The sequence below is a fragment of the Solenopsis invicta genome, chromosome 1, assembly GCF_016802725.1.
Source record: "Solenopsis invicta isolate M01_SB chromosome 1, UNIL_Sinv_3.0, whole genome shotgun sequence".
Classification (NCBI taxonomy): domain Eukaryota; kingdom Metazoa; phylum Arthropoda; class Insecta; order Hymenoptera; family Formicidae; genus Solenopsis; species Solenopsis invicta.
This window is the reverse complement of record NC_052664.1, coordinates 9,502,179-9,529,829: the sequence shown is the minus strand read 5'-3', so window position 1 is coordinate 9,529,829 and position 27,651 is coordinate 9,502,179. Positions and strand designations below refer to the sequence as shown.

Sequence of the window (27,651 nt, the reverse complement as noted above, 5' to 3'; positions counted from 1 at the left end):
ATTTCTGATCTCGTAACCGTAACCGGACCAAAATTTTATTTCGGGCAGGATCCCTACTTGTAGTACATGTACAAGAAGTGGTTTTAAACGTTTTGGGACGGCAATTTCAATCTCCAAGATGAAAAACGCCCTAAAAAACCCCCCCAAAAATTGGAAACAAAGAATTAGAATAACTTTTAAAAGAAGATCCTTGTCAGACTCAATTAAAGCTTGTAAATATATTTGCAGTGATCCAAGAAACCATTTCAAATTTTTTTACGCCAGTTTGGTAAGATTCAAAAAGCAAACCGTTCGGTCCCGCATGTGCTCAATCTTGAAAACAAAGAGAGATGACACGGCTATATTCTGTTATTGGTCTGGTTTATAGCATTAAATAGATTAGTACGTATCAAGTTAATGCGACCTGAGCATTTGATACATCCCTATTTACACCGATTCATCTTAAAACGAATTAGGTTTTTAATCTAGATATAGTTCTTGTTGATTATAGAGTGTAGTTGTATGTATGTCGGACGATTTATAGTTAGGCAAAGACATAGTCTCTCTTAATAGAAATATTTTACATTTTAAAATATTTTTTTATTGTAAAATATTTTAAAATATTGCAAAATGTTTCCATACTCAATTCTCATTCTGCAATGCTTATATAAAGAAGTAAAATCTAAATAATTTTTATCTTTTTTTACAGAAAATATAGAAGGTAACATCTAATAGTAACAGAGGAGTTGTAAAAACAATGCAACTGCCTACAACGCGATCGCTGTGTTTTGTATTGTTACGCTATTTCCCGTTGCATGGGTTTGCACTTTTAGTGAAGCAGTATATACATATATATATACATATATATATATATATATATATATATATATATATAGGGGAGACCGGGGCAAATCGTTAGACCTTTTCTTCTTTTGTGTCTCCTGAGTCCTATATTAATTAAAAAAAAAAAAAACATGAGCCGGTTTGAAAAGTTGAACCTTCCCCTTCACAATGCCGATATAAATAGAACATGCAAATGTACTTGCTTTAAAGTACATATAAAAATGTCGACCAATGTCAAAAATTAAGAATAGCCCCAAGCCCGGAGTAATTCGTAACTAGTCCGAGAATATCCCGAAATTTGTGTTTCAAGTTGAAAAACTGTAAAAAAGCTGTTAAGACTCTTTTATTTAAAAAAAATATACAAAAGGTATACAAAAAAACAAATGCAAACACACGTTCGTATGTCTTTTTATGCCATCGGTGTGACAGATTTCCTAACCTCACAAGTGTCAATCTTTAACGCTTTATAACTTTTTACCTGCTTAAGAGCGTCAATTTTACATTCATATTCATGTTCTATGTACTGAAATACATAATATTATCAAGTTTGAACTAAATCAATGAAGAACTTTAGCTCAATGCTTAACTCTGCGTAGCGCAGACGTTCATAACACAGCCAAAGAGTTAGGGTTACCCAACTTGGGTTAGGCGCTGCAATCAGTATTAACGAATAGTCCCAACATCAACTGTGCGTATTATTGCGTATGATCGACAAAAATAGACATCACATAGCAAAAAATAAACACGAAATGTTTCAAATACATTCAACTGGACACAATATATTCAAAGTTTAAAAAAAAAATTTTATTATCTTATTTAAATTTCGAAGAATCACTATCAGAAATTACTTCGACTGTCGCAAAACACATTTTTCACTACTACGACATTAATATGACGCCGTTACCAACAAAACTTTGTTAGTAACACCGTTACATTAAGACGTGTTTACAGTGTTTAAAGTAAATTTTTAATATGTACCCATAAAATGATATTCCAATTTCCAATTATCGAATTATCCCGTCTAACGATTTGTCACGGTCTCCCCTCTATATACAAATATATATATATATAACATTACCTAAAAATTTTACTGTATCTAAAGAGTTGTAGAATAAAATATAATTTATATTCTATATAAAAAAATTCTATTGAATAGATTGATATTATAATTACATAAATAAAACTGCATACACTAATACAAAAAATTTTGATGAAATTTTAATGAACTTGATGTTTCATCTCTGTTTAATGAAAAACAGATGACAGTTTAATGAGAATTCAATAAAAATGTAATAAAATTTCAATAAAAAAAATCATAGATATTTTGTAATAATAAATTAACTCATTAAAGCCCATGAACAAACCAGCAAAAATAGAAAAAAAAGAACAATTAAAAATAAGACCGGAGCATAAAGACATTATCGACATAAAAAGCACTTTTTAAAAACTAATTTTGCAACTAATTGTTATAAACAAATTATTAAAAATTGATTGTAGCGGAAAACTAATAGCACCAATCAATTCTATGGGATCAATTACTAAAGAAACATATAAACTTTCTTACATCATGCATATTTTATGCAAAAAAGATAAGCAATATAAATAATAAAGCTGCCCATGGCTAGACCAACATGGCCAAAAAATAATAATTGGAAATAGGACCGGAACGTAAGAAAGCATTATTGACATAAAAAACATATTGCAAAAATCAATTTTGTAACTAATTTGTTTATAACAATTAAGAGTCATATATTTAATAATTTTTCCCATAGAATTAATTGGCGCAATTAGGTTTTCTTTACAGTCAATTTTTAATAATTTAGTTATAACAATTAATTGCAAAATTGATTTTTGCAACTTGCTTTTTATCAATGTTTTTTTATGCTCCAATCCTATTTCCAATTATTATTTTTTGTTATTTTTGCTGATCTGGCAATTGTCTTTAAAGGGTTAATAACATTTTATTGAAATTATAATTTTTAATAAAATAAAAAAAAACAGATATTTTGTATTAATAAATTAACAATTTATTAAAATTACAATTTTTTAAATAAATTGCAACAAATTACAGATAATCCATGATATTAAAATTAATTTTGTGAAATTTTGATAAACTTATTAGTTAAGATATTTTAAACTAATATAAAATTTAACTATGTCATTAAAATTTCATCAAAATTTTATGGAAATTTTTCCAGCAAAATTTTTCTAGAGTAAATATTGATAAGCAGCAGATAAATTTGTACATTAACGAATTTTCACAGAAGTGTTTTTTAATAATATATAAAAAATGTATACCTTTGGGTAATGACATGAATTTTTTCACATCCTCTTCATCTCTATGCATTTGTTCAAAATGTCTGGCTATTTTTGTCAACATTTTTTTGCAATAATAACAAAAGTTTCTTTTCCCTCTACCTTTAGGTACGGAACACTCAACACGCAAATCAATATCGTCACAAGTTTTCTGTTCAGTAACATTTAATGTCTCAAAACTTTTGTGTGTAATGTCATTAGATTTTGTAGGTTCTACAACTGTATCACTTTCTTCCTCAGAATTTTCTGAATCTGCATTATAACAAGAATCAGGAACCTTGTCTATATCACTATTATAAGTAAAATTATCTGTATAGCAATCTGGTTTTTCTAAATCCTCATTAATATCTTCATTCAATTCTACATTGTCATTACTATTGTCATCATCAGAAATGGACTCATTTTGCAAATTACAACTGAAACTTTCATCTAATATATCGTCTTGTATCATCAATTTGTCATCGCTTATATCTTTGGAAGGTATTTGCAAATCACTTGTTATATCAACAATATGTACTGATTTAAGTATGTCAATATTATTATCAACTGAAAAAAAACCAAATTGTAATGTATCATGTTTTATTTGTTTACTATTATGTGAATGAAAATTTTAATTCTTACCCATGTTTTTATTTACTTGCACAACTGGTATATTTAAATTTAAATTATTAGCTATTTTATTAAGAATTTCATCGTTATCTGTAGATCAAATCATTTCTGTTATCTTCTTAATAATTTGTAAAATAAATAAAATATATTGTGTTAAAGAAAACAAATATTTGAACTTTAATTTAAAAATTGGAGCTACATATTTATATAATTATTAAACTTTTTATTATGAAAAAAGTTGTTAGCGTTTAAATTATTATACAACTTATAATTTTTTTGTAACTTACCACTTTGTACAATCAATTTATTCTTTTCACATGTATTTTGAGTATGAACAAAATATTTCTTCTCGTGTTCATACAGACCAAACATGTTGAAAATGTTGAAATAGATATCTATGATTCTAATATCATTAATTTTCTGAAATTTATAAATCAGCACATTTTCTTCAACTTTTTATTTACTAGACAAATTTGATTAAATAAGTATCGGTAACGTATATATTATAGAATATACACAGTAATTAATTACATTCAACACTTCTTACAGAAAAATAATTCTCATTCCACAATACTCAATGTAGGATAACAATTGTTCAAAGTCGTAATCAGACTTTTGTTTGACTACGGTTTTAGTGACTGATTGTGACGTAATCGACGATTACAAAACTGTAATTAATAACGAATGAACACGTTCAAAAACAAATACAACCTCAAACACAGAACATATAAGGGTTCTAAATCAGAAAAAAGACTGAAAGGATATATACATACAGTATACAGTTACGAGATAAAAGATTGCAACGCATTTTCTTCGATGGTTTTTAGAATGTAGACTTACTCATCGAACGGCGAACGTAATTGGTTCTTACCTGTGGATCCAACCAATTAAGCATCGAACCATCTAACCATCGAAGAAAATGTGTTGCAACCTTTTAGCTCACGACTGTATGTATGTACAGTCGTTTTCATTATAGTTGCGACACTTTTTTTGGGATGCATTTCTGAACGCGCAACTATAACGAGAGATGAGAACGACTGTAGTTGCGGAGGTTAGCGCGAAATGTCAAACGTTGGTATACAAGGTGTCGCAAATAAAATTTGGGTACCTTGGAGGAAATATAAGATAAGTATACTCGCAAATATTTTTCAAATAGATTTTTTAAAAAAATATTCGCACATTTTCCGTATTTGATCGGTTTTGGTCTAATTGAGCTTTATATATTCGTCATTACAGCAACGATGAGCTGAGATGCTTAGATGTAGTTAAATAAATTATAACTACAACAAATATAAAAAATGAAAATTTTAAATATTTGTTACAGTTATAATTATAATTTATTTAACTACATCTAAGCATCTCAGATCATCGTTGTTGTAACAACGAATTTATAAAGCGAATTTATAAAATATATATATATATATATATATATATATATTTTTTTTTTTTTTTCTAACTTAATACATGCGTTGTTTCTAGGTGAATTAATTTGGCGTCAACAATGTGCGAAATTTAATACCAAATGGACGTAATACAGTTATTGTTATGGAAAAGACCAAACTTGAATATATTAGGCTCATGTGTCAAATGAAAATGACTGGAGCAATTTGTAAGCAGTAAGTAAATTTTCCAAAATTAAGTAGAAAGATATTGTTTGTTTTAACTATTTGTTTAATTACGTTTTCACGTTCTACGTTATTTTTATATTTTAAATCTTTCTAACTACAGGTCTATTCTTGGAAGGATTTTATGATATTATGCTTAAACGACCAATTTTCATATTTAATGAACAAGAACTTGAACTATTGATCGGTGGCTTGCTTACTGTAAATATCTTAAAGGAGGATCTTAAAGCAAATATTGAGTATCATAAATACACTGCTACGTCTTTATAGGTACATTTTGATATTTTGTATTAGCTCAAGTTTGAAAGACTTGAATTATACCATCTTTTTTCCACTCACAGATTCAATGGTTCTGGTGTGTAGGTACATTTTGATATTTTGTATTAGCTCAAATTTGAAAGACTTGAATTATACCATCTTTTTTCCACTCACAGATTCAATGGTTCTGGTGTGAGGTACATTTTGATATTTTGTATTAGCTCAAGTTTGAAAGACTTGAATTATACCATCTTTTTTCCACTCACAGATTCAATGGTTCTGGTGCATTGCGAGGTTTTAATCAAGCGGATTGTTCGAAGTTCTTACAATTTATCACTGGTACATCTAAAGTGTCGTTACAAAGTTTTGCTGCGTTAGAAGGCATGAACGGCATACAAAAGTTCCAAATTCACAGAGAAGACAAGTTGACAGACAGGCTTTCATTTGCACATATTTGGTTAATATATGAAAAAAGAAATTGTTTTAATACCTTGTCATATGTGTGTATAAGTTAAAATTAAATTAATATAAAATTACAAGACTAAAATTGTATTTTTTAATTGCAGTTTCAATCAACTGGATTACGAGACGTATGATAAACTCTAAACAAATCTACTCAAGGCGACTTACGAATGCACCAAAGAATTTGGATTTGCATAAGCTTACCAGAATTTGCTCCAGTACAATTTCAATTTCAATCGATACAATTTCGCGTTCAATCGATGATATTCTAGAGACCAAACTTATGATTGGATCTTTACAGCCAGTGATAACATTCCGGACGTGCAATGGCCTATTGCTTGCAAAATTTTTAACGTACTTACAAAAATTGTTATACGCAATGCTATATGTAAAACTATCTTGTGAACGTAGCGAATCACAGTGCTCTAATTGCTATAATATGTATTATTATACTTATACGACTTTATAAATACGAAATATATATTTTCATTTTATCATACACATTAACTCTCATGTAATTAATGGACAATAATTTATTCGTTAATATATACGCTAATAAAAACGCTGATTTTAAAATGCAGTATATTACATTTCTTTTCATCCTTTTTATTTCTTACAATAAATTAATTAACTATTACAGTTATGTGTATGAATCTTATCTTTAAAAGAAATCGGAGCTACCTTGTGCATCAAAGTGACTTTGGAAGAAGAGAAGCAAGACCCTGCAAACACAAATATTAAATTACATGGTTCCTATTTATGAATCATGTATGATGAATTAATAGGTAGAAAATGATAATCTTTTTTTAAAGATTTATTCTTTATTTATAAAAATGTAACTGTCAAAAAATTCAATGGCATGTATAATTCAATGTATATTTTATAATTTTTTTTTAATTTATCAAAATAGAGCTTATAATTAAATAGACGTTAATTACTTCAATAACATATCAATGGATTAATGTTAGTATTATTACTGAATAGATTATTAATATCTATTTAATCTATAAATCTTGATACATGAGAGTTAATGTGTATGATAAAATGAAAATATATATTTCGTATTTATAAAGTCGTATAAGTGTAATAATACATATTATAGCAATTAGAGCACTGTGATTCGCTACGTTCACAAGATAGTTTTATATATAACATTGCGTATAACAATTTTTGTAAGTACGTTAAAAATTTTGCAAGCAATAGGCTATTGCACGTCCGGAATGTTATCACTGGCTGTAAAGATCCAATCATAAGTTTGGTCTCTAGACTATCATCGATTGAACGCGAAATTGTATCGATTGAAATCGAAATTGTACTGGAGCAAATTCTGGTAAGCTTATGCAAATCCAAATTCTTTGGTGCATTCGTAAGTCGCCTTGAGTAGATTTGTTTAGAGTTTATCATACGTCTCGTAATCCAGTTGATTGAAACTGCAATTAAAAAATACAATTTTAGTCTTGTAATTTTATATTAATTTAATTTTAACTTATACACACATATGACAAGGTATTAAAACAATTTCTTTTTTCATATATTAACCAAATATGTGCAAATGAAAGCCTATCTGTCAACTTGTCTTCTCTGTGAATTTAGAACTTTTGTATGCCGTTCATGCCTTCTAACGCAGCAAAACTTTGTAACGGCACTTTAGATGTACCAGTGATAAATTGTAAGAACTTCGAACAATCCGCTTGATTAAAACCTTGCAATGCACCAGAACCATTGAATCTGTGAGTGGAAAAAAGATGGTATAATTCAAGTCTTTCAAACTTGAGCTAATACAAAATATCAAAATGTACCTACACACCAGAACCATTGAATCTGTGAGTGGAAAAAAGATGGTATAATTCAAGTCTTTCAAACTTGAGCTAATACAAAATATCAAAATGTACCTATAAAGACGTAGCAGTGTATTTATGATACTCAATATTTGCTTTAAGATCCTCCTTTAAGATATTTACAGTAAGCAAGCCACCGATCAATAGTTCAAGTTCTTGTTCATTAAATATGAAAATTGGTCGTTTAAGCATAATATCATAAAATCCTTCCAAGAATAGACCTGTAGTTAGAAAGATTTAAAATATAAAAATAATGTAGAACGTGAAAACGTAATTAAACAAATAGTTAAAACAAACAATATCTTTCTACTTAATTTTGGAAAATTTACTTACTGCTTACAAATTGCTCCAGTCATTTTCATTTGACACATGAGCCTAATATATTCAAGTTTGGTCTTTTCCATAACAATAACTGTATTACGTCCATTTGGTATTAAATTTCGCACATTGTTGACGCCAAATTAATTCACCTAGAAACAACGCATGTATTAAGTTAGAAAAAAAAATATATATATATATATATATTTTATAAATTCGCTTTATAAATTCGTTGTTACAACAACGATGATCTGAGATGCTTAGATATAGTTAAATAAATTATAATTATAACTGTAACAAATATTTAAAATTTTCATTTTTTATAATTGTTGTAGTTATAATTTATTTAACTACATCTAAGCATCTCAACTCATCGTTGCTGTAATGACGAATATATAAAGCTCAATTAGACCAAAACCGATCAAATACGGAAAATGTGCGAATATTTTTTTAAAAAATCTATTTGAAAAATATTTGCGAGTATACTTATATTTCCTCCAAGGTACCCAAATTTTATTTGCGACACCTTGTATACCAACGTTTGACATTTCGCGCTAACCTCCGCAACTACAGTCGTTCTCATCTCTCGTTATAGTTGCGCGTTCAGAAATGCATCCCAAAAAAAGTGTCGCAACTATAATGAAAACGACTGTACACCCAAGGACTTTGATTCTATCCATGGGGAAATTTTCCAAACTGAGAAGTCACCACTTTCTACATACTCGCAGTTCATGATTAATAAAACGACTAGAGCTTATTGGTCGTTACGTTAATCATGAACTGTAAGTATGTAGAAAGATAGCGATTTCTCAGTTTGGAAAATTTTCCCATGGACAGAATCAAAGTCCTTGGGTGTACAGTCGCCTGCATTATATACTACGTTTACACGGTCCAACTAACGCCGAAGTTACAACGGCTATGTTCCGATATTAACTGCCAGTACTGAAAATGTATAGTATATGTGACGTGAACTATAAATTTTCAGTACTACCAGTAAAAACGGAACACAGCCAACATCGATGTTATGATACTAGCTAATCACAGTCTTTCCATTCTTCTGAAGAGTACTCGTGATTGGCCAGTTTTATAACATCGATGTTATAACCACAGTATATACAGGTTGTGTTCCGATATTAACTGCCAGTACTGAAAATGTATAGTATATGTGACGTGAACTATAAATTTTCAGTACTGCCAGTAAAAACGGAACACAGCCACAGTAGCGCAACTCTCCCGATTTCAGCGTGTACGAAATTGAACTGCACATGCGCGAGCTAAGTAGGTAACCAATCACATAACAGATTTTCTGTCGCATTTTCTCTTACTGTTTTTCTATAGCTCTTTCTGTCACACATTTAAATGCCATGTAGAATTCGGTTAGAATTGGCGGGCAAGGTCCGTGGATTGGCGTTGGAGGGGAAGGAAGGTCGTTGCATAGCCGCCATTTTCGAGACAGCGAGTCAGTGTTAGTGTATGTACGTAGATAGTAAGGTACTACAGCTATTAGTTGTGTGAGTGAGCGAGTGTGCAGTAAAAGTATGGCCGCCGCCATTTTCGTTCCACATCGTTGAAGTGGATGCAACGACCTTTCTTCCCCTCCAACGCCAATCCACGGACCTTGTTGGCGGGAGCAGACGTTTAGCTATACATTAGCTGTATAGAATCGAAGTGAAAAGCTGTATCAAAAAAAATAGATAGTGAGAAGTGTTCAGTGCTCAGTGGTGTTCAGTGACTGAGTGGAAATTAATATTAACTGTCGAGGAGAATCTTTGTTCAGAGAATAGTTGATCTGTATAAATTTTAATTATAAGATTTATACAGATTTTCTATTCTCTTCTAGAAGCACCTTTGATCTTAGCTTTGTTGCAGGTGCAGCTTCTTGGAAGATACAGATAATAAAATATAAGGAAAGAGGATGTCAGCTTCTAAATCAAGTTTATGGTGTGTCGTAAAGGAGTGTAACAATACTACGGAGAAAAGACACTTCTTTTTATTTCCAAAGGAATATGATAGGTACTGTTTTGTTTTATAATTTTTTTTTAAACATATGCAATTCAGTATTATATTTATTTTATATTATATCTATCATCTATGTATCTATATATATATTTTTTTTTTTAAATTTTTTATATTAATAATTTTCTGTAAAATTCATAGATGGTTGCAATGGATACGTGCATGTGGAAGGTATGATTTAGAGGTAATGGGTCCCGAATACGCTCATCGCAACTATCGACTGTGCCACTTGCATTTTGAAGAAAAGTGGTACAAAATAGGCAAAAGTAGAGCCAATCTTCATCCTGATGCAATACCAACTATATTTTTTGGAACAAAGTAAATAATGCATTTTTAAAACATAGTTTCTAAATAATATATGTTTTTCTAATGAACAACAATTAATAATATATAAAATAATATTTTATAACTTTTATAGCAATACATCTGGAACATCAGAAAATGTTGGAAATATAGTTGAGGCTTGTCAAAAAGAAGAAACAAGCAGGTTTTTAAACTTTTACATATTTCACAATATTTTTTTAAAGAATTTTTGCTATCCGTTATTCAATATAATACTTTATAAATATATATTTTAGATAAATCAATAAAAATTTATTTATTTGGATAAAGTTATGTAAATAGGCGGTAATATTAAAAGTATATATTATACTACTGTGTCCAAAAAGTAAGGTGACATTGCATTTATTTCGAAAATTCTTTATTTATTCTTGCAAATCAATTTCGTCCCCTTCAAAGTAATCCCCCCCTGATATAATACACTTATTCCAACGGATTTTCCAATCTTCGAAACAGTTGTAATAATCGATTTCAGGAATGGCCTTTAGCTCCTTCTTCGCAGCGGCTTGAATCTCTTCTATCGACTCGAAACGGTGATTCGTGATTTTTTAACCAAAAACTCGACTAATATCGTTCCACAACCACCGTATTCACCTGATTTGGCTCCATGCGACTTCTGGCTATTCAGCAAACTCAAGCGGCCGCTCCGGGGACACCGTTTCGCTGCGAAGAAGGAGCTAAAGGCCATTCCTGAAATCGATTATTACAACTGTTTCGAAGATTGGAAAATCCGTTGGAATAAGTGTATTATATCAGGGGGGGATTACTTTGAAGGGGACGAAATTGATTTGCAAGAATAAATAAAGAATTTTCGAAATAAATGCAATGTCACCTTACTTTTTGGACACAGTAGTATGTTTCAGCAATATCCAGTCAACAGAAATATTGCCCATGGATACCTATGCCGACATTGCTAAACCGTGAGTTCTTATTTATAATTACATAAATACATTTTAATTATAGTATTTGTAAAAATATAACATTTAGGGCATTTAATTATTATTTTAAAATATATATAATTTTTTCAAATTATATTTCTCACAATTTTATGTGTTATATTATAATTTCACTATATTTCTCTCTTACTATATTTTAAATAAAATAAAAACACACTTAAAAGTAATGATTGTATAACAAATTTCAGAATATATTTTAGTTATTTACTAGTTTACTTATATATGTATATCTAGTTATACTCAATCTCTTTAAATTCATTTTTTTATGTCTTCCCAGTTTTATATCTTAATTTTCAACGTTTTTACAAAATTATTCTGTTTCTGTTTGTGTAGGAGTACATCCAGCAATACTGATTTATCAACTGTGACAGAAAGTCCGAGGAAGAGGAAATTAAAAGACCGAAATTTAAAGTTAAAGGCAGAAAATAAAATGCTGCGAGAAAGAATTAGACGGCTTCAAAAGAAGATCGAAAAATTGGAAAATATAAGAAAAAATAAGGAAGATGTCAAGGAACATGAGAGTCTTCGTCAGTTAGGTTGTAAGTTACTACCTCCAAATGTGGCACAATTATTATCTGCACTGGGAGAGAAGATATAATCCACATATATTATATCCACGTTCATGTTTTATTAATGTTTATGATTTAATATTTATTGCTTTATTTTTTAGGATTAAGATGTTTTAAAACTGATTATGTATTTCTCGGGTGCGATGTGGTCTGCATTCTTTTCCTTAACTGTCACTATTTCTTTTTTATTACTGGTGCAACTGTGTGTGTAAGATAAGGTGCATTAGAATGTAAGATAAAATATTAATTTTTTTTATCTTTTTTTTTTCTTTTTTTTACATAAATAGGTATTCCTGTTTCTTGTGCCAAAAATTATAATAGCTGCATTAATAAATAGAAAACTACAAGAAGAAGAAGAATTGTATAAATACTACTATTATATATAAAAAGTTTGAAATTGTGTATAACTTTCAAAATATAAATTTTTATTAGAAGTTAATTCATTTATAATTACATAATGTTAATATTAGGTTAATAAGAATTTTAATATAATGTTTGTTTTATAAATATTATTAGTCTTATTTTAATTGTTTCTATTATTCCCCGTATGATCTAAACATTTATAGAAAGATTTTACGTATCACTCTTAAATACACTTCGTATCAAATTTTTATAATCAGTTAAAAATCTATAAATTATGTATATGATTACAAAGTAAAGTTATTTAAGCCAAATGTGTATAAACAAACTTATTTTTACCTTTCTAATTTGTCCCATGTAAATTTCACCTTTCACTGTAAGAATGTGCTCTCTGATTTAAAGTTCTAAGACTCAACTTATGTAATTAAAAATATTACAAGTATTAGAACAACTTAAATTTCTTTATTTTATCATTATAAACTAGATCTAAATGTTTAATCATCAGAAAAATTCATTGTAATAAAGATAAAGCAATAACAGTTATGATTTAGATTCAGTTTTGCGAAAGCGAATTACCTCTAAGACTCAACTTGTGTACTTAAAAATATTTATGATAAATATTTATGATCAGTCCAATCTACGGCCATAAAAACATTTATTAAATGTTTTGATAAATGTTTATAAAATATTAAAATAAATATTATAAATATTTAGTAAATATTTTATAAATATTTTATGCTATCTGGGATATATATATATATATATTTACTTTATGTTTTTACTTTATGTTTTTACTTTATTTAGTTTTATTTTAATAAAACATTACTATTTTATACTTTATATTTATAATTTACTTTATTATGGTTATACTTATTTTAAACACCACGCGCGCACATATGCTAATGAGGTTATTTAAACTGATGGACTTACTACTTGAACAATGCTACAAATCTATAAAAAATAAAAACACGTTCTTTAGGGATTTTTGTTGGTACCAACATTATCGCGGCCATTTTTCGGGAAATTTTCGGCTAACCCGTAAGGCTCAATGCACACAGGACACGTCAACGCGTTACGCGTGGCGAATAGCCAATCATTCTTTTGCTTTCTTATTTCTTGTCATAAAAACGAAAAAATGATTGGCTATTCGCCACGCGTAACGCGTTGACGCGTCCTGTGTGCATTGAGCCTAAGTTGGGCTGTGTAAACTAGAGTCCTATATAACGCTGCGTTCAGATTCTCCACTCGGTGAGTGATCTCTGGGTGACTGGGTAAATGGGCGGAACTAATGAAAAGCTCCCTAGTGGTTTATGGAATCTGAACGCACTCTCAAACATTGGGTGTGTTTAGCAAATAACGCTGAGAAATAGTAACATAAATATCTCAGATTCAGAATAAATTACATAATAAATTAAGATAAACGATAAAGATAATACATAAATATTTTACTATGAATATTTTTATCAATATAACTAAAGTAGATGAAAATTAAATGTTAGTAGAATAGAACGAATCAATTTAAACAATGAAAATAAATTTTTATTTTAACAAATTAGATGAAGATATATATTGCGCATAACATCTAATATATGTATAGGCTTGTTTTCTATTCCTGCACTAGACTGCACTGGAACGTTCCTTCTTGTTTTTACTAACTTTCAAATATATATCTATTTCACTTTAAGTGCACACTAATTCAGGGAGTTCAGGAACAGAAAACAAACAGTATATTTTATTAGTATCAGAAAATATTTAATAATACTAAAAATCTTTAACATACTAATCTCAAATATAAATATTTATATAACGGTTTTGTGAGACTGTAGACCAAGAAACCTTACATTAATAGAATAAAAGATTAATATTTATTAATCTGTAATTACATAAACAGAATAATAAACAAAACGTTTAAACTTTACTTGGTTATTAACGTTTTTCTTTATTATATTTATACATTTTAATTTTTATTTACTATAATATTTTAAATTAAATTTATTTTTTTATTTTAAATTTGTTTTAAATATACGAGCTTTATCACAAATATATAGAAATTTTTATAGCGATACATTTTGGAACGCACCTTTATGTCACCCACCCGTTTCACCCGGCTCAAGGACCCATGTGGTTTTTCCACTCTCTCGGGATAGACAGAGTGATAAAGTGAACGACCCACCTAATGTCCGGTAGGGGCACTCTAAAGGAATCTGAACGCTCTTTAGGTGCCTGGGTGCACTCGGGTGGGGAATCTGAACGCAGCCCAAGGTAGCGAGGTAGTGCGAAGCTCCGATTCGTCCTTACTTGGTCGCTGGGCTGGTGGTTGCGACCGGATGGGGAGGTCCCTTGCTCGAATTAGGCGTTTCCTCGGCAGAGTTAGCAAGTTCTGCCTAGGCCGTCGACTCCTGGGCAGGAGTCGGTCAATTGAGAGTACAAAGTACTCAACAATAGGTTACTTCAGATGCCGGTGCGGTACAGAGGCCCCTAGGAGCTCACTCTGTGAGTGCGAAAAGGCTGCTGGGCTTGGTTCCGCCCGCGCTTATATCCCCTTGGTGGATGCTTTTTAAACACGAGAAAGCGTCTGCGCTCGGCCGTGTCGCCACCTCGCGGCGGTAGCGCGCACTAGCGTTTGGCGAGCGCGCGCCCGCGAGCGCGCGTAATGGTGGCGCCTAATGGAACGGCTGCCACAGAATATTAGAATATTTCAGTATTTATGCATACATAAAAAATTTAAAGAAAAAATTTAATTACTTAATATTTTTGAAAAATGTTCTGTAATTTGTATAAAAAGTATATCTCAGAAAACTTTTTATCAGCAATAGAGCTAATGATGTCTTTCTTCTCAAATCGATTTTTCTAGAGTTTTATTTTTTTTATATACTAAAATTATTACATACGTTTATAAACTATAAAAAAAATAGAAAATTGCAGTATATTTTTCTTCCACTGTTTATTTTGAAATAAAATTGTTACAGCATGAAATATCTTCTGTGTTTGATCAAATTAACCAAAGCATATGTACCCGATTAGATAATCTTAATCAAATAATCGATTTTTAATAAAGCAATAAAAATAAAGCAATTTTTGAAAAAATATATTTAATCAAAAGTGTTATTATCTTAAATACACAAAAATAAAAAAAATACTTTTAACAATAATCTTAACTCGAACAAATATCGAAACGATCTCAATTTTTTTATTATTTTATCTAGTCAGAAATAATTCTTTAAAAAGAAAAAATTAATTATTTTTCGTGTTTGACGGGATGTTCTCGGAAAATATCAAAATAGCTCCTTGAAATGATATCGTTTTGATGTCAAATGAAATCGAAAATTACTCGAAATTGGAGTCAAAAATCTATCGAAATTAATAAAAATTTTGAAAATTTTTGACTTGCATTTTCGACATCGAAACGAAATCGTTTTGAGGAACTATTTCTGACTGGGTAGAAATTAGCAATATTAAGTAGCGTGAGAGATTGTTGGAAGATCCGTTAACTTTTAGTGGTCCTGAAAACGTATGTTTCTTCCAGTACTCGTGATACATTTACATTTAAGGCTCTAATAAATGCCGATTGCATTTCAAAGCAATAATCTCTTGTGATAGAGTATTAGATCAATATAATCGTAACAAAAATTAACCCTTTCGCGTACAACATCGTATGAGATTCGTGGTAAGAAAATCGGGCCAAACATAAGAACTACGGGTGAAGGCCGTGGTACCTTGATCGAGCCAAACGTAAATAATATGTGTCAAATTCGTGGTTTGTAGATACGTAAACAACACGTTAATCGCTCGATGGTGACCGACCTTGGTGTTGTTTATGACACACGCCGTCGGAATTTAACTCCTACGGCAAAGTATTAAGAATTGCGAGCGGCTATTCAATGACGTATCTGTTAATTCTTCGCAGTATAGGTAGTATACAAGAAAAGTGCCACCAATATGTAGTATATATGCACATCTAAAAAAAAAAACAATTTACGTTTATGTAATATGTATGAAACTTGAAATTTTATAGTTTTTGAGGTTCCTGAGTCAGAATATATTAAAATTTTACAATTCAAAATGGCGGATTGTAATTTGAGAACCTAAATAAAAGATAAAAAGCAATAAAAGCCACGCAAGGTCTTTGTGCAATAAATATAATGCAATATGTATTTCAATATTAAGCAAACATTTCAATCCCATATCGAAATATTCTTGATACATAACGTAGGTGGACTAACAACGATCACCAATACATTACGATTAAAATGCGAAAATCATTGTAAGTCCAATTATCCACTGAAAATGATTCGACGTAGTGTCAAAACGTTCATTTAACATTGAAATACATATTATAATTTTCGCACAAAAACCTTGCGTGGTTCTCATTTTTTCGAGTTTATTCAACTTTTATTTATCTGAGCCTGACACTGATGCTTTAATTTTAAGAATCCAATTATTTTTCCAAATTTTAATCCGCCTTATTGAAACCGCCACTTTAAAGAATAAAATTTTGATATACTCAAATTCAGCAACCTCAAAAACCACAGGATATCAAGTTTCATACAAATCGAAAAAGATTAAATAGGTTTTTCTTTGCTTATATGCCACATATACACTGATAATCTTCTTTCTGTGCACACAAACTGCATAAACTGTGTTAATGTTTGACTGTGGATGTTATTTAGTATAAAATAATGTGGTCCCGAAGAGTTCATGTAGTCACAGCAGTGTCCCGAAAGTATAGAATATATAAATGCTATATATAAAATTACGAAAGATATCAACATTTAATTAAAATTATTAGTTTGTATACAACTAATATAAAAAAAAGTGAGCTCTTGAATGTACGAGGTGTGTTCAAAAAGTATCGCGAATTTTGTGTTTTTTCAAAAATTATTTATTTATTCATGAATATCTATTTTGTCCCCTTCAAAGTAATCCCCATGAGATATTATACACTTGTGCCAACGGTTTTTCCAATCTTCGAAGCACTTCAAAAAATCATGTTTTTTCATCTTGTTCAGCTCCTCCTTCGATGCCGTCTTTATCTCGTCAAGCGTAGCGTAACGTCGTCCTTTCATGGGCCTCTTCAGTTTAGGGAACAAGAAAAAGTCACAGGGGGCCAGATCTGGGGAATACGGTGGCTGCGGCATCATTAGTGTGTTGTTTTTGGCCAAAAAGTCGCGCACAAGCAACGATGTGTGAGCAGGGGCGTTATCGTGGTGCAAAAGCCAATTTTTGTTCTTCCACAAATCCGGGCGTTTCTGGCGGATTGCTTCGCGCAAATTGCGCATAACTTGCAGGTAATATTCCTTATTGACCGTTCTACCCTGTGGCAAGAACTCATGATGCACCACGCCCCTGCAATCGAAGAAAACTGTCAGCAAAACTTTCACATTCGACCGAACTTGGCGCGCTTTTTTCGGTCTTGGTTCGTGCGGCAGCTTCCATTGAGATGATTGAGCTTTGGTTTCCACGTCATAACCATAAACCCACGATTCGTCACCAGTTATGACCCTCTGGAGCAAATTTGGGTCGTCGCGGACAGAGTCCAACATCTCATTAGCAATGTTCATGCGATGCTGTTTTTGGTCGCAATTGAGCAATTTTGGTACGAATTTCGCGGCGACCCGTCTCATGCCCAAATCATTGATAAAAATCGAATGGCACGAGCCAATCGATATGTTTAGGTCCTCAGCAACTTCTCTAACGGTGATTCGACGATTGGCCAATACCATTTTCTCCACTTCATTAATTTTTTCGTCTGTTGTTGAAGTGCTCGGGCGTCCGGCACGCTCTTCGTCGTTCACATCTTCTCGGCCTTCTGAGAACATTTTGTACCACCGATAAACGTTGCTTCGGTCCAAGGTAGCTTCTCCGTATGCCACAGTCAACATTCGGAATGCATCCGCGCACTTAATTTCGTTTTTCACACAAAATTTGATACAGGTTCTTTGATCCATTTTTTTGAATAGGTAAAAATCGAAGACGATCCAAAACACGTGCAAGCAAAGCAGCTGTCAAGAATTAAGTGAACATTCAAAATGGCCGAGCTTGTCGGCATAAGTGAGAGACATGAGTACCAACATAACGCCACAAAAAGATCGAAATTCGAATATACGTAACCCGCGAAAATTCAAAATTCGCGATACTTTTTGAACACACCTCGTATATTCTAATAGTATCATTTTTTTGATAAAATTGAAATTAATATCCTAAATATTTAAGATTATATTTCTTTTTGTACATAAAGTGTATAATTCCAGGTTGGACCTGAAAACATACATTTAATCCGAAAAAGATCCGGGTCCAACCTGGCAACAGCCAAAGGTCCCGGAAATATCCATTTTATTTGAAAAGTCCCTGTAGTCATTCTTAGACACACACACCCACGCGCACACACACACACACACACACACACACACACACACACACACACACACACACGCACGCACGCACGCACGCACACGCACGCACACACACGCACACACACGCACACACACGCATACACACACGCACACACACACACGCACACACACGCACACGCACGCACGCACACACACGCACGCACGCACGCACGCACACACACGCACACACACGCACACACACGCATACACACGCACACACGCACGCACGCACGCACGCACGCGCGCGCGCACATTCTTTTGTATAAAGGCAAACATTGAGATCGGTACAGAAGTATCAGAGTATAAATACACTCACTTGTTGCAATTTCCAATTTTATTTAGATAAAAACCCCAACATATGTTCCCTCTTTAAAAGAGCGTTAAAGATATTCTTATACAATGTTACAATTAACAATCACTGCAGCAAAACGTAATATCTTAAAAATTATTAGACCAAATGCTGAATTTTTGCTTATTTTAAATTTTTATATTCAGTTTGTGTATGTAAAAAGGCACCATAACTTTAAAATTACCTACACCCTTGTAAAATGGTATTATAGAACTAAATAACTTTAGAATGAAATATTGTCGATTATAAGCAGCATATGACTGCAAAAAAAAAAATATTTTCAGCAAAGATCGGACAAACGTGTATCAATTAATACAAAGTATTATAAGTATATATTATTTAATATTTAGTATGTATTTATTGTGTATTTGGTAGTAGATATGTTATGATACAAAATGAGAGATCCTCTTCAGAGATTGGCTGATTTTCCCAAAGCATTAATGTGCATTCCGCACTTGCGCAAACCATCCGTTAATCTCTGCGCGAGATCGACGTCTACCCGACCAAAGTTTCGTACAGCTCGTTCAACGATGAACGTCGAGGCATTACGTAGACTCCCGACCATGTTCTGCACCAATCTCTCTCTAGCCGGCTCGTCGAGAATTTTCTTCCAAAAAGTACTAGCTTGACCAAAGTCGTCCTCATCTATAGGATCGTGACGGTCCACTTCTCCGCTTACGTGGAATGGCGGTGAGCGAGCGGTCGGACACTCCTTTGGTCCGGAGAAACTGTTCGGATAATAATTCGGTGCGCCACCATGGTTGTATATCGGCATAAAACCATCCCGTTGGTAATGCATCGCGGAAATTGCCTACAAAATTAGTAAGTTACGTTAACCGAGAAGTTAAGTATATAATGTCAGTAACATATATTTTAATCAATTATAATTAATAATTATTATATTAATATTATTATATCTAATGTTAACATTAAATAATACAATATTGATAAAATATATCTTATTAGTTTGTATATAATATGTAAGTAGTGCGATTTATTTTAATATTTAATTCTCAAATGTAAAATTTTTAATAATTAAAATTAAATATTAATATATTTAACATAATTATATATACAGGGTGTTCCAGACCAATGTATACAGATTATCACGATAAGGTAGAAAAGAATGAGATAAATCAAAAGGTCTAATACCATTTTGCAATATTTCCAATAATTTTTGAATAATAAAATATTAAAGTCAGCCAAATAAGAGCGCACGAAGAGACAAGCAATCGCTCGCCTGAGCCGTAGGACCGCTTACCGCTGCCCGACTGTAGGCAAGAGTAAATGGCGCGCGGCGAGGGAAAGAATAGCTTGACACCACACCGCTCCCTCATGCCTCCGCACCGCGCCAAGGCTTCAATATTTTATTACTCAAAAATTGCAAATATCGCAAAATGGTATTAGACTTTTTGATTTATCTCGATCCCTTCTACCTTATTGTAATAATTTATACAGGATGTCCCAGACCAATGTATAAAGATTACTACGAAGAGGTAGAAGGGACCGAAATTAATCAAAAAGTTTAATAACAATTTGCGATATTTGCAATAATTTTCGTGTAATAAAATATTAAAGTCAGCCGAATAAGAGCGCCCGGAGAGGAAAACGGTTGATCGTCTGAGCCGTAAAACCGCCCGGCTCGACGCGATGCGGTGCCAAGCTATCCTTTCCCTTGCCGCGCGCCACTTACCGTTGCCTACAATCGGGTCGCAGTGGGCGATCCTACGGCTTATTCGGCTGAACTTAATATTTTATTACTCAGAAATTATTGCAAATATCGCAAAATGATATTAGACTTTTTTATTTATAGTATCTTGATCCCTTCTACATTATCCTGATAATCTTTATACATTGGTCTGGGACACCTTGTATACATTGGTCTGGGACATCCTGTATATACGGAATGTTAAAAAAAAAGGGTCACATATTTTGATAACAGGTAGTGTTGGTCAAAACAAGAAAAAAAGGTTTAATTAACATGAGTCCTAAGACTAATATCTTTAAAGATACTAGCTAATTCGTTATTTGGGCTCTTTGTTATTTTCTTATTAGTCGTGTCATCTTTAGAATATAATGAACAAAAGAGTAGGCTTGTAGTATCTATTACGAACCAAACGTAAATATCAGGAGAGAGAAATAAAGTTAATAAACGTGATTTGAAAGAGTGCGTAATTCTCTAAGACGTAGGGCTGAAACATGCATGAGAGTAAATGGCAATCACATAGAGCAACTCTTCTAATGCCAAGTCAGAATTAAAATTTTTTGGTTTTTATAAAAAAAATAGTTTTTATTTTGTTATCATACATTCAGTTTCTTTACTTCAGTTTTTTTATGGAAGATAATATTATAGATTCCATTTTATGTTAAAATAAAAATTTATCTCTCTTTGTTTATTTTTTTATTTTTTAAGACACCTAGAAAAAAGATATTCCCATTGTACCCCATTCTCCCCAACTCCTTTGTTCATTACATTTTAAAGATGACACAACTAATAAGAAAATGACAAAGAGTTCAAATAACAGGATAGCTTGTATCTTTGAAGATATTAGTCTTAGGACCCATGTTAATTAGACCTTTTTTTCTTGTTTTTAACACTACCTGCTATCAAAATATGTGACCCTTTTTTTCAACACCCTATATACAGTAGCGATGGTGGGAGAAAATTATGAGTCAAATTCCTTCTGCACATGCGTTGGCTGTACAACCAAAAATATGGCGGACTGTCATACCAATATCACATAATATCACATATGTACGAGGTGTGATCAAAAAGTAAGGTGACTTTTCATTTTTATAAAAAAATATTCATTTATTCATCCAAAATTATGTTATCCCCTTCAAAATAATCCCCCTCTGATACAATGCATTTGTGCCAGCGCTTTTTCCAGTCGTTAAAACATTTCTGAAATGCACTTTTGGGTATTGCCTTGAGCTCCTCCAGCGATGCAGCCTTAATCTCCTCAATCGTCGCAAATCTTCGTCCTTTCATAGGCTTTTTTAATTTTGGGAAGAGGAAAAAGTCGCAGGGGGCCAAGTCTGGTGAATACGGTGGCTGAGGCATGATGATAGTATTGTTTTTGGCCAAAAAAGTACTCACTAGTAACGATGTGTGCGCAGGTGCATTATCATGGTGCAGAATCCATGAATTTTCTTTCCACACTTCCGGGCGTTTTTTTCTTATTGATTCACGCAAACGCCGCATAACCTCAAGGTAATACTCCTTGTTTACCGTACGACCTTGTGGTAGGAATTCTTGATGCACAACGCCATGGTAATCAAAGAAAACTGTGAGCAAAACCTTCACATTCGAACGAACTTGCCCAAGCAGAACAGGGAGTCATCAAGATGTCAAAATGATGTCAAAGTGACTGCAAAATGATCATTAAAAGTCACTTTTCAATCAATTACGATTCATTTTGATGTCATTTTGACACAATTGTGAATCACTTTGATGTCATTTTGACTTGTTGTTCTGCTTGGGTGGCGTGCCTTTTTCGGTCTTGGCTCTCCTGGGCTCTTCCACTGGGATGATTGGGCTTTGGTTTCGACGTCATAACCATATACCCATGTTTCGTCACCAGTTATAACCCTTTTGAGCAGATCAGAATCATCATTGACGTCGTTCAACATGTCTTGGGCGATGTTCATGCGATGCTGCTTCTGATCAAAATTAAGCAGTTTTGGAACGAATTTCGCTGACACACGTGTCATACCCAAAACATCCGTTAAAATTGATTGGCACGAGCCAAACGATATGTTAAGATCATCAGCTATTTCTCTAATCGTGATTCGACGATTTTTCAACACAATTTCTTTCACTTCCTGAACATTTTCGTCGGTTTTTGACGTGCTGGGGCGTCCAGAGCGAGGTTCATCGTTAACATTTTTTCGGCCCTCTTGAACTAACTTATACCATTTATAAACATTTTTTTTGCTCAAAGTTGACTTACCGTACGCCACTGTCAACATTTCAAGAGTTTTTGAACACTTAATACCATTTTTTACACAAAAATTAATACAAACTCTCTGCTCCATTATTTTCAACAGCAAAAAATCGCCGAGCACGCAAACACGAGTCTAACCTTTATGCCTCTCACATAAAAACAACACATGCTATATAGTCAAAACTGTGAACATATGATCGTGACGAGTGTACCAACACAAAAAAAAAATTTGAAATTAGAGTGTACAGAGCGCGCGAAATTCAAAAAGTCACCTTACGTTTTGATCACACCTCGTAGTTAAGCTGCACTAAACTGCGACAATATGCCGGCAAATAACATAAGTGTAAAAATTAGTAAAGCTGAGTATAACATTTATTTTATTATAATTTAATATAAATGCAAAAGGAGGCTATTCTTATGCTTTTGCTACGTGCAAAAATATTTTTGGAAGGACAGAAAATAAAATAAGTTTCTTTCGGTTTTCTAAGGATATTGAAATTATAATTCTACTGAAAACAATCTTTATGGCAAATTATTAATGTCGAATAAAGAGTTTAAATATAGCTCTCCTATACAATCGTCAAAATGGCTGACAATCACGTGATGAGGACCACTGACATCCAAGAAGCTGACGGCTACTGTCGCTACTGTATATACTGTGACCAGACTACGGGCAAACTTCATCTCACACTCTGTATATATAGACATTTAATATACAGTGTGTCCCAGACCAATATATACAGATTATCACGATAAGGTAAAAGAGATTGAGATAAATCAAAAAGTCTAATACCATTTTGCGATATTTGCAATCATTTTCAAATAATAAAATATTAAAGTCAGTCGAATAAGAGCGCGCGGAGAAACAAACAGTCACTCCTCTGAGCTGTACGACCGCCCACCCCAGGGAAAAATGATAGGTCAAATCGACGTCAATTTTTACGTCGATGGCGTTTAAAACATTTCCAAGTCGAGACATCGACGTCAATTTGACGTTGATGTTTTCCAACAATTTGACGTTGATTGCATCGACGTCAATCAGACATCAACAACATTTACAATCTTTGATAGGTTTAGTCAAATAATACCGATAAAAAAATTTAAGTTTAATAAAATTTAAAAATTGAATAAAACAATAAATTAATTAAAAATTGCATTAAAAGAGATTAAATTAAATTAAATTAAAAGTTAATTCTTAAAAGTATTATTTGTATTGTTTTAAATAAAAATGTAATTTTTTAAAATTAGATTTTTAAAATTATTTTAAATAAATAAACAATAAGAAAACATATATGAACATATTTTATATATAATTACATATATTTTGTACATAACAATTTTTTACCGGTAATCGAAATTTAAAATTTAATTATGTATGAAACAGAAAATTAAATTATTATTATTATATTTAATTGTATGTATAGAAAAACTTATTTACATGGTAACATGCTTTAAATTATTTAGATGTTTAGGTTTCCGTTATTGGGTGCATAGAAAAATGGAGCGCTGCAGAAACTATAATAAAATGATAATAGAATTGATGTCAATTGACATCAAATTAATATCAATTTGATGTCAAAATCATTTCGATATTGATTCGATAGGTCATTTCTCGTTGAGTTATATAGTAATACCGACAAAAAATTGTAAGTTCAATAAAATTTAAAAATTAAATAAAAAAATAAAGTAATTAAAAATTGCATTAAGAAATTAAATTAAGTTAAATTAAAAATTAATGTTTAAAAGTATTATTTGCATTGTTTTAAATAAGAATGTAATGTAATCTATTTGACACTTATACGTCAACATCTATACTATCTATATTAATTTTTCAAAATTTATAGATATATATTATATATTAGATTTTATTTTTCTAATTTTATAAATTGTTTAAATGTAATGCATAATATAAAAATTTTTAAAAATTTTTAATCAGTTGCATTAAGAATCCTAAATACTCACAGCGACTACATTTAGGAATACTGACATTAGTAGCGAGAAGTGATATGCTGAGACGCTGAAAATTCTTGCGTGCTATTTTTAAATAAAAAGCTATTTTGATAAAATAACATTGTAAATCATTTTAAGTAATTTTTAAAATTGTTCAAAAACTATTTTTTTTCTTGACAGTTGTTTATTAACTGTCAAAAAAAGTATAGTCTTCGGACAATTTTACAAATTTGTTAATATGATTTATAGTGTTGTTATCAAAATATCTCTTTATTTAAAAATGACACACAAAAATTGTCAGCGTTTCACATCACATAAAAATTCTATTTAATCATAATTTATAAAATCCTGTAATTTTGGATTGAAATGATAAATTTAATAAGTGAGTGCTGACGCCACCGCTAGGCGGCCACGTCGCGGTGGATCTTCTCGTAAGTCAAATGTGGCCACAGGCTTTATATCTAGGCGCTACCGCGGCCAATTTCCCAGCTCATACTTCAGTAAAATTTTTAGAAACTGGTTATAGTAACTTCGAGACGAATACTCGTTCTCGTTCTTTTTATACGTGGTGTGTGCGTGTGTGCGTGTGTGCGTGCGTGCGCGTGCGTGTGCGCGCGTGTGCGTGTGTGGAGCACTGTTCAACATAAAATTTTATTATAAATATGTTTTGGACCGATAGTGTAACAACACAATGATAGTAAGAAAGCCTTCTTCGGTCGCAACTAGGTCTTTATATTTATTCGTGTGATTTTATATACTTCTTTGAATTCAACTAGAATGTGCGCCGAATTAATTTCGGTCGTAACTCAGCATGTCGAATAGGAATTAGAAATATTACTATTTATATTAAATTGAATTTAATTTAAGTCGAAGAGCGTCTTGGCGGTGCCTCTACGAGACGTTTTCCCCACATCCAAGCGCTCCGATAATCATCACCGCTTACTCTACGTCGCCAAGAAGCTTTTACAAACAAAAAAAAATATAAGAAAGTTTTGGCCGATATGCAAGTGAGTATGTATTCTGTACACGCTTTTTGTCTTTAACGATAAATATCGGTGTTGTTACGCTTTTCTGCTGTGTAAAATATTTATGCAACAACACCGATAACTATCATTAAGAACAAAAAGCGTGCACAGAATACATACCCTCCTCCAAGTTGGTCAAAACTTTTCTTAATCTATTATTGTTTTGTTTGTGAGAGCCACGTTTTCCGGTAACGTAGCTAAGTTAAGTCGGTAGTGATGATCGTCGGAGCGCTCGGAAGTTGTAAAACGGCAGAGACATCACCGAGACGCTTTTCGACGATATCGAAGACACAGAAACAACAATGCTTACCGCGAAGTACATGTTGGCTGGTACCATCAGCAATTCTCACAAATTTTGCGGACCGGACTGAAAAACATGTTCGACACGCTCACGGGTTCGAGCAATATTGAGTAGTATGGCAACAACAAGACAAGAGAGATCGGAAGCAAAACTACGAATATAGATGGCGTTGATAGATAGAGAACGAACAAGGATAGCATATAGACATGCAAACGTGTCCATTTAGGGATATCTAGATTGTCCACAAATACATATCCTATGGATAGCTTATAGTAGTCCAGGGTATCCTGACCAGAAATGGACACGAAACGAATGTCCATAGGATATCCTGTGCTGTCTGGGTATTAGATTTTTTTATTTACCTCAATCCCTTCTACCTCATTGTGATAATCTGTATACATTGGTTTGGAACACTCTATATAGGACCGGATCCAATAGCGCACGGTGCAATAGCCCACCAACGAATCATCTTGACTTATCTAACCCAACCAACGGAAAAACTCTAAGCATCGGGCACTGTGAGTGGTGGTGTGCTATCGGTCCCGTGTGCTATCGTGATCCGCCCCCTTTATATAATTACGTGAGTCCGTTTGGGGTCGTTGGGGTCGTTAACGTATTTGGACGTGTTTGTTCGTTTCCAACATATTTTTTTAACCGTCGATTGCATCACAATTGGCAAGCCGAGACAACTATTGTTGTCTTTCGTGCTTTAATTTCTATACTAATTTTGTTTTTTAATACTGACTTTGCTTGTTAATACCAATTTTGCTTAAACGCATAATTTGCAATTTTGTTTCTATGTTCAACATTTTTTACTTGAGGAATGGCCGTAACGCTCCCAGTTCGTTGGCGTGGGAACGGGTGCCAATAATCATAAGAAGTATATAATTACGTACACCCAGCGTATTTGATTTTGTCCATGGAAAAATTTTCCAAACTAAACAGTCGCTATCTTTTTACATACTCGCAGTTCATGATTAATGTAACGACTAGAGCTTATTGGTCGATACGTTAATCATGAACTGCGAGTACGTAGAAAGATAGCGACTATTTAGTTTGGAAAATTTCCCTATGGACAGAATCAAACATGCTGGGTGTACACCCATGGAATTTGATTCTGTCCATGGGAAAATTTTCCAAACTAAGAAGACGCTATCTTTTTACATACTTACAGTTTATGATTAACGTAACGACCAATA

The 27,651-nt window shown here is 32.2% G+C and overlaps 5 protein-coding genes across 21 annotated transcripts in view; 2 read left to right on the top strand and 3 right to left on the bottom strand.

Moving 5' to 3' along the window:
• Nucleotides 1-4,598, bottom strand: part of LOC105204461 — a 36,610-nt gene extending 32,012 nt beyond the window's left edge. Inside the window, exons 1-4 of one of the 5 annotated variants that reach the window (XM_039446366.1) lie at nt 4,279-4,598; nt 4,035-4,167; nt 3,760-3,837; nt 3,121-3,684 (exon numbers count right to left, since the gene is read on the bottom strand). In XM_039446366.1, coding sequence (XP_039302300.1) covers nt 3,121-3,684; nt 3,760-3,837; nt 4,035-4,119 — 727 coding nt within the window. In that variant the 5' untranslated portion in view covers nt 4,120-4,167; nt 4,279-4,598. Of the gene's footprint in view, nt 1-3,120; nt 3,685-3,759; nt 3,838-4,034 lie in introns of all 5 variants that reach the window. The other 4 variants (XM_039446362.1, XM_039446377.1, XM_039446368.1 and 1 more) reach the window with 4 other exon arrangements.
• A 623-nt stretch (nt 4,599-5,221) lies between these two features.
• Nucleotides 5,222-6,668, top strand: LOC105205875 (E3 ubiquitin-protein ligase HUWE1-like). Of its 7 annotated transcripts, none has more exons than XR_005574216.1 (5): nt 5,222-5,363; nt 5,476-5,642; nt 5,714-5,731; nt 5,807-5,827; nt 5,899-5,997. XR_005574216.1 is itself a non-coding variant. In XM_039446318.1 (5 exons), the coding sequence occupies exons 1-5, from the start codon at nt 5,293-5,295 to the stop codon at nt 6,234-6,236; spliced, it is 339 nt and encodes a 112-aa protein (XP_039302252.1). In that variant the 5' UTR covers nt 5,222-5,292; the 3' UTR covers nt 6,237-6,668. The 7 variants fall into 7 exon arrangements, 3 of the variants coding, with proteins under 3 accessions (XP_039302252.1, XP_039302257.1, XP_039302263.1); XM_039446318.1 differs by lacking the exon at nt 5,476-5,642 and adding an exon at nt 6,197-6,668 and having other exon boundaries at nt 5,899-6,087; XR_005574215.1 differs by lacking the exon at nt 5,807-5,827 and having other exon boundaries at nt 5,899-6,022.
• A 405-nt stretch (nt 6,669-7,073) lies between these two features.
• On the bottom strand, nt 7,074-8,406 carry LOC120357035 (E3 ubiquitin-protein ligase HUWE1-like). Of its 6 annotated transcripts, none has more exons than XR_005574224.1 (5): nt 8,264-8,406; nt 7,985-8,151; nt 7,892-7,913; nt 7,632-7,820; nt 7,074-7,522 (listed from the first exon to the last, which is right to left on the bottom strand). XR_005574224.1 is itself a non-coding variant. In XM_039446339.1 (4 exons), exons 1-3 carry the CDS (start codon nt 8,332-8,334, stop codon nt 7,682-7,684), a joined length of 228 nt encoding a protein of 75 aa, XP_039302273.1. In that variant the 5' UTR covers nt 8,335-8,406; the 3' UTR covers nt 7,074-7,522; nt 7,632-7,681. The 6 variants fall into 6 exon arrangements, 1 of the variants encoding a protein (XP_039302273.1); XR_005574222.1 differs by having other exon boundaries at nt 7,896-7,913; XR_005574223.1 differs by lacking the exon at nt 7,892-7,913 and having other exon boundaries at nt 7,632-7,891.
• Nucleotides 8,407-9,800: 1,394 nt separating this feature from the next.
• Nucleotides 9,801-12,478, top strand: LOC120357028 (52 kDa repressor of the inhibitor of the protein kinase-like). Of its 2 annotated transcripts, XM_039446313.1 has the most exons (6): nt 9,804-10,261; nt 10,406-10,582; nt 10,683-10,751; nt 11,467-11,523; nt 11,893-12,098; nt 12,230-12,478. In XM_039446313.1, coding segments are annotated over exons 1-6 (609 nt in total). In that variant the 5' UTR covers nt 9,804-10,163; the 3' UTR covers nt 12,232-12,478. The 2 variants fall into 2 exon arrangements, with proteins under 2 accessions (XP_039302241.1, XP_039302247.1); XM_039446307.1 differs by having other exon boundaries at nt 9,801-10,261; nt 11,893-12,478.
• Nucleotides 12,479-19,196: 6,718 nt separating this feature from the next.
• LOC105198770 (catalase) overlaps nt 19,197-27,651 on the bottom strand; it is a 50,204-nt gene continuing 41,749 nt past the window's right edge. The window contains exon 8 of the mRNA XM_039446300.1: nt 19,197-20,040. Within this exon, the coding sequence (XP_039302234.1) occupies nt 19,639-20,040 (402 nt within the window). The 3' untranslated portion in view covers nt 19,197-19,638. The remainder of the gene's footprint in view (nt 20,041-27,651) is intronic.